At 45.4% G+C, this 12,261-nt stretch overlaps 2 protein-coding genes and 1 long non-coding RNA gene across 3 annotated transcripts; all 3 read right to left on the bottom strand.

The window, feature by feature from the left end:
• Positions 1–806: 806 nt before the first annotated feature.
• On the bottom strand, positions 807–2,827 carry LOC306739203. The gene is made up of 3 exons (XR_013771029.1): positions 2,199–2,827; positions 1,515–1,597; positions 807–1,364 (listed from the first exon to the last, which is right to left on the bottom strand). It is a non-coding gene; the product is annotated as an uncharacterized lncRNA (long non-coding RNA).
• A 2,563-nt stretch (positions 2,828–5,390) lies between these two features.
• On the bottom strand, positions 5,391–7,070 carry LOC306738700 (uncharacterized protein). The gene is made up of 2 exons (XM_079220590.1): positions 7,005–7,070; positions 5,391–6,907 (listed from the first exon to the last, which is right to left on the bottom strand). Exon 2 carries the CDS (start codon positions 6,833–6,835, stop codon positions 6,110–6,112), a length of 726 nt encoding a protein of 241 aa, XP_079076716.1. The 5' UTR covers positions 6,836–6,907; positions 7,005–7,070; the 3' UTR covers positions 5,391–6,109.
• Positions 6,900–10,113, bottom strand: LOC306739484 (uncharacterized protein; the record flags this gene model as incomplete). Its single annotated transcript, XM_079221502.1, has 4 exons — positions 6,900–6,907; positions 7,195–7,489; positions 8,121–8,728; positions 10,095–10,113. 4 exons carry the CDS (start codon positions 10,111–10,113, stop codon positions 6,900–6,902), a joined length of 930 nt encoding a protein of 309 aa, XP_079077628.1.
• Positions 10,114–12,261: the final 2,148 nt, after the last annotated feature.

The raw sequence follows: 12,261 nt of genomic DNA, 5'->3' as shown, positions 1-12,261 counted from the left end.
CCTTTTATTTTTACTATTGTCTAGTGTCACCTAGAAAGCCTTTATTTTTTTGTACTATTGTCTCGTGTCACAGAGAAAGCCTTTTATTTTATGTTTACTATTGTCTACAGGCAAGCAAACTGTTTTTTATATATATATATATATATATATATATATATATATATATATATATATATATATATATGTATATATATATGTATATGTGTGTGTGTGTGTGTGTGTGTGTGTGTGTGTGTGTGTATATATATGAGATCATCAATTCAACTGTCCGAACGTGATCACGGTCCCTGGGTAGATTCCCAAGGTGATACTGACGGTTGGGATATACGTGACACTGCATGAGGGTCGGTGGTGTTACATGTGCGGGCACAAATCTGGGCATCACGAATCGCATTGTTACCGGAAAATACGAGAGCTGACCGATGTGCTCAAACGCACTCTCGACGGTCTGCCGTTTACACCTGTGTAAACTCTTTTTTTCAACTTAACCTGCACACAGAATGTCTGTTAGACTTCCTTTACTGGACTGCAATATCTCAAGGCATTGTTTTATAGCACACAACAAGCACATAATTATTGGGAATATTTCTCAGGGATTATGAAATTTAAAATGGGTCATAATGTTCACATTCCGGAACGAAGATACATTAAATTGATGGCACAAGGCAAACATATTAATATTAAACGAACATGCGCATTTTATCAGCAACATCTGACAGATCATTAATTTCCCCTTTTCACGGTTCAATCGTCGTCATACACTTTGTGTGAGACTCTCACCAAGGTATGTGAGACGTTTCCTCATTCGTGATGAAAGGGTGGAGTGTTTCCTGGTAGCTGCTCCTCCAGTTACAGCATGGGAATTACTTTAAAACCTCTTTGACAGATCAGATTGCTTGGTTTGAGCTTCCCATTCGACTGTGTACATTCATTGCACATCCAATTCTTGGAAATATTTCTCAGGGGTTATTAAATTAAAATGGGTCCTAATGTTGACCCATGAGTTTGACAATAAAGACGCAGACGATGGGATTGAATCTAAAATCTGAGCCTCTGTGTTTAATACAAAAAAATACTTTTTGATTAAACACATGGAGGGCAATCAAGATACTTCTGGTAATGTCGAGCTGTTGGTTGTAGATCACCGCAACACAGTACAACAACATTTAACGAAAAAATCTTTACAGATAAACGATTGATGTGAACAGCCACTTGACTTTAAATTGAAATAATTTGACCAGTATAACCTTGAATTGCTGTCTTTAAACATCCACATGAAGCTTCAATTTGGCAACTTTAACCCTTTGAATGTTTGTCACGTTGATCTTGTAAGCTGTTCCGTTCTTGAGCTGCTTTCTTAAAAACTAAAGTGAGAGAAAAAACAGAAAACACATCAGGATATTCATCTCATTCACATCCCCCACCCTTTATCATGTGTATATGTATTATCATTGATACATTTTGCTAAAAAAGCCTTAAAAAAACGCCTAATTTACACATTCTGTTTTACATACCTCTTCAACTTCTTCAATGATGGTTCCATTGCTAACCTCTCCAACGAAAGTTATCTTCATCTGTAGGGCCAGTAATACAAACTCTGTAGGTATAAAAAAAACATTGCATGTGAAGTTTTATTTTCCTACTTAGCATTGAGTAAAGTTTTCATGTGTTCACAGTCTAGCCCCAAAGCCTCTTTCAAGTTACATCCAAAGACTCAGCAGTAACAAAGTAAGTATTAGTGGGGTGAATGGAAACTGTAAAATACCACATTAAAAAGGTTTGTGAACCATGGAACACAATACCAACTGAAATATAATTAATTCTGGATATAAATTATTTTACAACAAAGATTAATTGCAAAAAGCAAACCAGGGCTGTACCCAATTTTAGCAAAAAAAAACATTATAAACCTTGCTGTATAGGATATGCATTGATGTACTGTCGTATGTGAAATGTGTGATGTGTAATTTACTGTATCTCCATTGAGTGTTAAGTTGTTATTATTGCACTTTACATGTAAAAGCCCAAAAGGAGACTTAAAAATGAATAATAGATACAGACGACTTATGCAGCATTTGAATTTCTGAATTGACTATATTGTAAATTAATAATGAATTAATACATTTCTTATGTTCATTTACATTATTTTTTGTTTCAGTATAAAGAGGTACAGCTATACTTAGGGTAAAAACACAAGCCTTGGTTTGGAGCCACAGGTCTCGTTGTCGTCGGTCTAGGTGTCGTCATCGTTGCAACAGGTGTCGTCGTGGGGACAGGTGTCGCCGTTGCAACAGGTGTCGTTGTGGGGACAGGTGTCGTTGTAGCGACCGGTGTTGGCGTGGGGACAGGTGTCGTGAACGGTGCCATCGTTGCAACAGGTGCCATTGTTGCAACAGGTGCCATTGTTGCAACAGGTGCCATTGTTGCAACAGGTGCCATAGTTGCAACAGGTGTCGTCGTGGGGAAAGGTGTCCTTGTGACTGGTGTCGCCGTTGCAACATGTGTCAGCGCAGCGACCGGTTTCCGTGTGGGGACAGGTGTCGTCGTTGCAACAGGTGTCGTTATGGGGACAGGTGTCGACGTTGCGACAGGTGTCGTCGTGGGGACAGTTGTCGTCATTGGGTCTAATGTTATCGTGGGGACAGTTGTCCTCATTGGGTCTAATGTCGTCGTGGGGACAGGTGTTGTCATTGCCATAGGTGTTGTCGTGGGGACAGTTGTCATCATTGGGTCTAATGTCGTCGTGGGGACAGATGTTGTCGTTTGGTCTAATGTCGTCATTGGGACAAGTGTTGTCGTTGTGATAGGTGTCGTCGTGGTGACAGGTGTCGTCGTTGGGACAGTTGTCCTCATTGGGTCTAATGTGGTCGTTGGGATAGGTGTCGTCGTGGGGACAGTTGTCGTCATTGGTTCTAATGTCGTCGTGGGGACAGGTATTGTCGTTGCCACAGGTGTCGTCGTGGGGACAGTTGTCGTCATTGGGTCTAATGTCGTAGTGGGGACAGGTATTGTCGTTGCCACAGGTGTCGTCATGGGGACAGTTGTCGTCATTGGGTCTAATGTCGTAGTGGGGACAGGTGTCGTCTTGGGGATAGTTGTCATCATTGGGTCTAATGTCGTCGTAGGGACAGGTGTTGTCGTTGCCACATGTGTCATCGTGGGGACAGTTGTCCTCATTGGGTCTAATGTTGTCGTGGGGACAGATATTGTCGTTGCCACAGGTGTAATCGTGGGGACAGTGGTCGTCAATGGGTCTAATGTCGTCGTGGGGACAGGTGTTGTCGTTGCCACAGGTGTCATCGTGGGGACAGTTGTCGTCATTGGGTCTAATGTCGTCGTGGGGGCAGGTGTTGTCGTTGCCACAGGTGTCATCGTGGGGACAGTTGTCGTCAATGGGTCTAATGTCGTCGTGGGGACAGGTATTGTCGTTGCCACAGGTGTCGTCGTGGGGACAGTTGTCGTCATTGGGTCTAATGTCGTAGTGGGGACAGGTGTCGTCTTGGGGATAGTTGTCATCATTGGGTCTAATGTCGTCGTAGGGACAGGTGTTGTCGTTGCCACATGTGTCATCGTGGGGACAGTTGTCCTCATTGGGTCTAATGTTGTCGTGGGGACAGATATTGTCGTTGCCACAGGTGTAATCGTGGGGACAGTGGTCGTCAATGGGTCTAATGTCGTCGTGGGGACAGGTATTGTCGTTGCCACAGGTTTCGTCGTGGGGACGGTTGTCTTCATTGGGTCTAATGTCGTCGTGGGGGCAGGTGTTGTCGTTGCCACAGGTGTCATCGTGGGGACAGTTGTCGTCATTGGGTCTAATGTCGTCGTGGGGACAGGTGTCGTCGTTGCCACAGGTGTCGTCGTCGCGACAGGTGTCGTCGTGGGGACGGTTGTCGTCATTGGGTCTAATGTCATCCTGGGGACAGTTGTCGTCATTGGGTCTAATGTCGTCGTGGGGACAGGTGTTGTCGTTGCGACAGGTGTCGTCGTTGATGTAGTGGTGCTTGGTGTGGTTGTGCAAAGGGGAGTGGGGGTTGGAGCCACAGTTGAAGTTGTGACCAAAGTTGTGGTTTCCGCTGCAGTTGCTGGAGCCGCAGTTGTGAAATCAAATACCTCAGACTTTCAATACATCATGTTATGTTTAACTTGTTATTCTGCGTTCACATCAAAAGTGAAGTCAATGCACAGACGCGAATGGTTGCTACCAACGCAAATTAAAATGTTCCAACTCTTGCGAAAAATTCACGTGACGCTGTGTCATTCAGCGTTGAGATGCTCTGCCCGTCATCACTGCTACTGGTCCGCCTGAAGTAGCGCTGGAAGCGGCCGTCATTCAGACGCAGTTCCTGGAGGACTAGGTGCTGTGTGCGGTGAATATTCGCAATGCTTTTGGTGTGAACGCAGCATAAGGAATGGATCATCGGATCAGGTGGTTCGTTTGTACAACTGTCATCAAACATCTCAGGAAGTATTTGTACACAGTTGTATGGGACATCCATATATAAGAAGATGCTTGTGTTTTGGTTGAAACTACGACCTTTGTCGCAAACAGAAATGTTTGCGCAAATTCCAGTGAGTTGATACATCGTAGATTGGAACTTGTGTGCAAATGCTTCTCAACAAATATGCCCTCAATCGTCTAGATGGTGGCACTGCTTCTCTCCATTTATAAACTATTTTGTTAATCTGGGTGTAAATAATATTTTATTCATCATTTATAAAATATATCATGGCCTCATATCTCATCAACTGAAACATACAGTACATCTTTTATCCTCTGTTTCTTTGTTTCCAAATCTAGAAGTGATTCTCTCCATTTCTAAGATTTCCTCTAGTTACATGAAATCTTTGAACTGATGGACTTCAGGGTTTTAACTAATTCCTAGTTGTTAGCTTCATGGCTGCGATTCTGTGTGACCATTCTGTGGTGATTTTCCTACTGATTTCCTATTCAGAAATATTTTTTGTTGCGTTAAAATATTTGTATATAAATATAGTTTTAGATTTATATATACATTTATATATACATATATATGTATATATATATATGTATATACATATATATATATATGTATATATATACGTATATATATATATATATATATATATATATATATATATATATATATATATATATATATATATATATATATATATATATATATATATATATATATATATATACGTTATATATGTATGTATATATATATATATACATATATATATAACGTATATATATAAACGGCAGTGTTTTATGGACATTGTTGTGGATTCTCTCTCAATTGAAAGCCACTGTGCTTCTGCTCTGTCCGACCATATCATACTGCATTTCTGTTTGTTGCAATAAAATAGCTCTGCAGGGTCGGAATGGCTGACCACAAAAATATTTTTGCTTTGGTTAATTTTCCTTCCATTGTTTTATATAAAGTTAATTATTATTATATTGATGTAGGAATCGGAAATTATAGTCTCTGAAACAGGTGGAGAAACTGTGGGAGGATCATAATTAATTGTATCTGATTTGCAAAAACTTCAGCTTGGTATTATTTAGGTTGAGTTTATTCAAATTTTCTAAAGGCTGATAATTCATTTCATACATGTTGTTTAAGGGCTGGACGGTGGTGTGGAGGGTAGCACTATTGTCTCACATCAAGATGTTGCATAGCAAAGATGGCAAGACAGTATCTGGTTCCCTTATCTGAGCTATAAGATACATTTGCGCTAAAAATCAAAAGCCTTTGCTGTATTGAAAATATAAGGCCAGAGAAACAAAATTATTTTTCTCCATTGTTTGCATCTTTTTCTTTTACAGTGATCAATAATAGTATTTAATGTACACCTATAATTATCACTGAAGCTGTAGCTCAGAGGGCTCGTCCTCCAATCGGAAGATCAGCGGTTTGATCCCTGGCTGCTCCTCTACGCATGTTAAAGTGTCCTTGGGTAAGATGCTGAACCCCAAGTTGCTACCAAATGTTCAATTCAGTTTATTTTGTAAAGCCCAAAATCACAAGTGACAAAATTGCCTCAGAGGGTTTTACAATCTGTACACATCCCTGTCCCAGGACCTCACATCAGATCAGGAAAAAAACCCCAAACTGAAAAATAACTTTCACAGGGAAAAAGGGAAGAAACCTTCGGGAGAGCAACAGAGGAGGATCCCTCTCCCTGGATGGACAGAAGCCGTCGTGGGCGGCTCCGTGGTGGGCGGCTCCGTGGTGGGCGGCTCCGTGGTGGGCGGCTCCGTGGTGGGCGGCTCCGTCGTGGGCGGCTCCGTCGTGGGCGGTTCCGTCGATGGCGGCTCCGTCGTTGGCGGTTCCGTCGTTGGCGGCTCCGTCGTTGGCGGCTCCGTCGTTGGCGGTTCCGTCGTTGGCGGCTCCGTTTTGGGCGGCTCCGTCGTGGGCGGCTCTGTCGTGGGCGGTTCTGTCGTGGGCGGCTCTGTCGTTGGCGGCTCCGTCGTGGGCGGCTCCGTCGTGGGCGGTTCCGTCGATGGCGGTTCCGTCGTTGGCGGCTCCGTCGTTGGCGGCTCCGTCGTTGGCGGCTCCGTTTTGGGCGGCTCCGTCGTGGGCGGCTCTGTAGTGGGCGGTTCTGTCGTGGGCGGCTCTGTCGTTGGCGGCGCCGTCGTGGGCGGCTCCGTCGTGGGCGGTTCCGTCGATGGCGGCTCTGTCGTTGGCGGCTCCGTTGTGGGCGCCTCCGTCATGGGCGGCTCAGTCGTGGGCTCTGTCGTTGGGGGCTCCGTCGTTGGCGGCTCCGTTGTGGGCGGCTCTGTCATGGGCGGTTCCGTCGTGGGCGGTTCCGTCGTTGGGGGCTCCGTTGGGGGCTCCGTCGTGGGCGGCATGTTATCTTCAATTCCGACCTTTTGGATCTTTTTCACAGTGACTGTTCCATTAAGGAGTTGTTGTCTAAAAAACTAAATGGAGAAAAAACAGAAGTGTTTACATCGTGTCTGCATTGCTATTCAGAATAGCCTTCACGGAAATGTTTTTTTACACTGTTGTTTTTTTTACCTGTTTGACATGTTCAGTTAGTTGTCGTCGTAGTGGGGGCAACTGTAGTTGTCGTGGGGGCAGCTGTTGTCATAGTGGGTGCAGCTGTCATCGTTGTGGGGGCAGCTGTCATCGTTGTGGGGGCAACTGTCGTCGTTGTGGGGGCAACTGTAGTTGTCGTGGGGGCAGCTGTCGTCGTTGTGGGGGCAACTGTCGTTGTTGTAGGGGCAACTGTTGTCGTAGTGGGGACAACTGTCGTCGTTGTGGGGGCAACTGTAGTTGTTGTGGGGGCAACTGTCGTAGTTGTTGTGGGGGCAACTATCGTCGTTGTCGGGGCAACTGTCGTTGTAGTGGGGGCAACTGTCATCGTTGTGGGGGCAACTGTAGTTGTCGTGGGGGCAGCTGTCGTCGTAGTGGGGACAACTGTCGTCGTTGTGGGGGCAACTGTAGTTGTCGTGGGGGCAACTGTCGTCGTTATGGGCCAACTGTAGTTGTCGTGGGGGCAGCTGTCGGCGTTGTGGGGGCAACTGTACTTGTCGTGGGGGCAGCTGTCATCGTTGTGGGGGCAACTATAGTTGTCGTGGGGGCAGCTGTCGTCGTTGTGGGGGCAGCTGTCGTCGTTGTGGGGGCAACTGTCGTCGTTGTGGGGGCAACTGTACTTGTCGTGGGGGCAGCTGTCATCGTTGTGGGGGCAACTGTAGTTGTCGTGGGGGCAGCTGTCGTCGTTGTGGGGGCAGCTGTCGTCGTTGTGGGGGCAACTGTCGTCGTTGTGGGGGCAACTGTAGTTGTCGTGGGGGCCGCTGTCGTCGTTGTGGGGGCAACTGTAGTTGTAGTGGGGGCAGCTGTCGTCGTTGTGGGGGCAGCTGTCGTCGTAGTGGGGGCAACTGTCGTCGTAGTGGGGGCAACTGTCGTTGTCGTGGGGGCAGCTGTCGTCGTTGTGGGGGCAACTGTAGTTGTCGTGGGGACAGCTGTTGTCGTAGTGGGAGCAACTGTCGTTGTAGTGGGGGCAGCTGTCGTCGTTGTGGGGGAAACTGTAGTTGTCGTGGGAGCAACTGTAGTTGTCGTGGGGGCAGCTGTCGTCGTTGTGGGGGCAACTGTAGTTGTCGTGGGGGCAGCTGTCGTCGTTGTGGGGGCAACTGTCGTCGTTGTGGGGGCAACTGTAGTTGTCGTGGGGGCAGCTGTCATCGTTGTGGGGGCAACTGTAGTTGTCGTGGGGGCAGCTGTCGTCGTTGTGGGGGCAACTGTCGTCGTTGTGGGGGCAACTGTAGTTGTCGTGGGAGCCGCTGTCGTCGTTGTGGGGGCAACTGTCGTCGTTGTGGGGGCAACTGTAGTTGTCGTGGGGGCAGCTGTCGTCGTTGTGGGGGCAACTGTAGTTGTAGTGGGGGCAGCTGTCGTCGTTGTGGGGGCAGCTGTCGTCGTAGTGGGGGCAACTGTCGTTGTCGTGGGGGCAACTGTCGTTGTCGTGGGGGCAGCTGTCGTCGTTGTGGGGGCAACTGTAGTTGTCGTGGGGGCAGCTGTCGTCGTTGTGGGGGCAACTGTCGTCGTTGTGGGGGCAACTGTAGTTGTCGTGGGGGCAACTGTCGTCGTTGTGGGGGCAACTGTCGTCGTTGTGGGGGCAACTGTAGTTGTCGTGGGGGCAGCTGTCGTCGTTGTGGGGGCAACTGTAGTTGTAGTGGGGGCAGCTGTCGTTGTTGTGGGTGCAGCTGTAGTTGTCGTGGGAGCAACTGTAGTTGTCGTGGGGGCAGCTGTCGTCGTTGTGGGGGCAACTGTCGTCGTTGTGGGGGCAACTGTAGTTGTCGTGGGGGCAGCTGTCGTCGTTGTGGGGGCAACTGTAGTTGTAGTGGGGGCAGCTGTCGTCGTTGTGGGGGCAGCTGTCGTCGTAGTGGGGGCAACTGTCGTTGTCGTGGGGGCAACTGTCGTTGTCGTGGGGGCAGCTGTCGTCGTTGTGGGGGCAACTGTAGTTGTCGTGGGGGCAGCTGTCGTCGTTGTGGGGGCAACTGTCGTCGTTGTGGGGGCAACTGTAGTTGTCGTGGGGGCAACTGTCGTCGTTGTGGGGGCAACTGTCGTCGTTGTGGGGGCAACTGTAGTTGTCGTGGGGGCAGCTGTCGTCGTTGTGGGGGCAACTGTAGTTGTAGTGGGGGCAGCTGTCGTTGTTGTGGGTGCAGCTGTAGTTGTCGTGGGAGCAACTGTAGTTGTCGTGGGGGCAGCTGTTGTCGTTGTAGGGGCAACTGTAGTTGTCGTGGGGGAAGCTGTTGTTGATGGTGTGGTAGTTGGTGGTGTTGTAGTTGGTGGTGTGGTAGTTGGTGGTGTAGTAGTTGGTGATGTGGTAGTTGGTGGTGTGGTAGTTGGTGGTGTGGTAGTTGGTGGTGTAGTAGTTAGTGGTATTGTAGTTGGTGGTGTTGTAGTTGGTGGTGTGGTAGTTGGTGGTGTAGTAGTTGGTGGTGTGGTAGTTGGTGGTGTGGTAGTTGGTGGTGTAGTAGTTGGTGGTGTGGTAGTTGGTGGTGTAGTAGTTGGTGGTGTGGTAGTTGGTGGTGTTGTAGTTGGTGGTGTGGTTGGTGGTGTTGTAGTTGATGGTGTGGTAGTTGGTGGTGTGGTAGTTGGTGGTGTAGTAGTTAGTGGTATAGTAGTTGGTGGTGTGGTTGGTGGTGTGGTAGTTGGTGGTGTAGTAGTTGGTGGTGTGGTAGTTGGTGGTGTAGTAGTTGGTGGTGTTGTAGTTGGTGGTGTAGTTGGTGGTGTAGTAGTTGGTGGTGTTGTAGTTGGTGGTGTAGTTGGTGGTGTGGTAGTTGGTGGTGTAGTAGTTGGTGGTGTGGTTGGTGGTGTGGTAGTTGGTGGTGTAGTAGTTGGTGGTGTGGTAGTTGGTGGTGTGGTAGTTGGTGGTGTTGTAGTTGGTGGTGTGGTTGGTGGTGTTGTAGTTGGTGGTGTAGTAGTTGGTGGTGTGATAGTTGGTGGTGTTGTAGTTGGTGGTGTGGTAGTTGGTGGTGTAGTAGTGGTGCTTGGTGTTGTTGTGGTGTTATTCTCAATTCCAACCTTTTGGATCTTTTTCACAGTGACTGTTCCATTCAGGAGATGTTGTCTAAAAAACTAAATGGAGAGAAAACAGACATTGTTTACATCGTGTCTGCATTGCCATTGAGAATATCCTTCACGGAAATGTTTTTTACACAGTTTTGTTTACCTGTTTGACACGTTCAGTGATGATTTCATTGCTATACTCCTCAAAGAATGTCATCTTCATCTCTAGATATACCACATCTGTAGGGATTAAAGAAAAAAACATAAATCTGGAAATGAATAAAAGACAAACAAAATACAAAATGGGACTTGAACTTTTAAAGATAATTATGTGAATCATTGATAATCTCTCTTGGTTAATATTATTGAATTGCCTTGCGGTCAGTTAATTGTATACATCATTTACCAAAGAGTGATTTTTCCTTCTGCCCAGTACAATTAATCATAATAAACCTTGTTATGACCATTTCAATAGCACTAGAGCTCTAATGCCATAGATCAACATCTAAAGTTACTTTTTCTGCCATATTTTACCTATATAGATACCTGTCCATAATCAGAATGTTATACTTTTATTTTTACACTTGGGGACATGAATTGAATAATTTGTTGAAGGTAGGAAATGATCCTGACTTGTCTATGATGTATTTTGGTTGCATTAGTGCATTCTGGAAGTTAACTTAACGATAAATAAAACAAATTAAAATAACGTATAAAATCAGTATAGTGAAATGTCTGTTGGCAATATATAAAAAAAGCAACAGATATAATGTTCTGCAATATGACACATGCATTGTCTAATAATGCTCCTAGACCTGTGAGAGACAAAGTAACAAAAACCTTTTTGTCTTTTTCAAAGTGTCAATAACTTTTCAAAAGGGAGGTTGTGGCCAGCCAGGTTTTATGTTTATGTGGTTGCAGTCGGAGTTGTGGTGGATGGAACTATGCATGGAATGATATACTAATTTAATGTGACGACCATCCTGGCTAATATGAATGTGATTAACGATGTCCAAATAATCATCAAAATTGTTAAAACTCTCAAAACTCATATAGCAATCCCTTTACCTTTACATTTAGTTAAGTAACACATATTTAATTGCATGGGACACACATCTTTCTGTGAAAAAACTAAGAATCTCCATGCGGTGGTCTCCACGCATGAATGCAGTTTAATTTTAAAGAGATAGTATTATTCAGTTCTTTCTTTTATTCTGTATTCAACACTTTAAAGCATTTTCTTAAAAACAAATGTATTTACTCATACAAAAAATATTTTTAAGAGATTAACAATAACATGCAATCTGTGCAAAACAAAACAAAATGAGTGCAGATATGTGTGAGCCATCACGTTGTATCAGTATTCGTAGCTGCAATGAGCCTGCTTTCCTCTACAAATCGTTTTACAACGGGGTTGTAGATTTGGAACGGCTACTCTCAATTCATGCTCAATGTTGAGCTTAGATCTGTATTCTGTTTTGAGAGACGCAACAGCAAAACGCCAGGAATCGGCGAGTCACGCATGCGCAACCTGCTAACGGTGTAACGACTTTTTATGTCCGTGTACTTTGTACTTTTGTACTAAGTAAAGTTCTCATGTAGCTCATGGAGAGAGTGGTCGTCCTGAAAGCACAAGGTAACCGGTTCAATCCCTGTTCTCCCCATAGTTTGCATGTTGAAGTGTCCTTGAGGAAGGCACTGAAGCCCCAGTGCTTCACAGCAGCACACTGCTCCTTAATTACAAAGGATGGGTAAAATGCAGAGAATAATTTATCCATTGTGGGATTGATGAAGGATTATAAAAAGAAAGAAAACAACATCTCCCCCCCGCGCTCCATAGTTTGAGAACCACTGGTTTACAGAGATACCTTTAAATCAAGCTCTATTTTTCACCAGAACTCGTGACAATATTTACATAATGGAATAATGGAAATTTCATGTGATCCGCAATATAATCATATCATCCCATCCCTACTGGAGACAGTTGTAATATTACGTTTTTTTAAATGATTTTTAGTATTAGTAGTCATTTTTATATCATAATTAAGATTAAATCAAAACATGACAAGAGATTTGGAAATACTGAGACGTTTGACATCATAGTAAATGCACTTCTAAGTCGCATTGGACAAAAGCTTCAGCGAAATGTATTGTAATAGTAGTTTTTCCTGAAATTCTTTCATATTAACAATACGGATTGATCAACAAAAACTGCAGCCATCTGCAGAATCTACCCTTTTCTGAGAAAAGAAGAAGAATAGCTCCG

Source organism: Taurulus bubalis (assembly GCF_910589615.1).
Source record: "Taurulus bubalis genome assembly, chromosome: 7".
In the NCBI taxonomy this organism is placed as follows: Eukaryota; Metazoa; Chordata; class Actinopteri; order Perciformes; family Cottidae; genus Taurulus; species Taurulus bubalis.
Note: the sequence above shows the minus strand (reverse complement) of the source record. Positions and strands in the feature narration are given on the sequence as shown.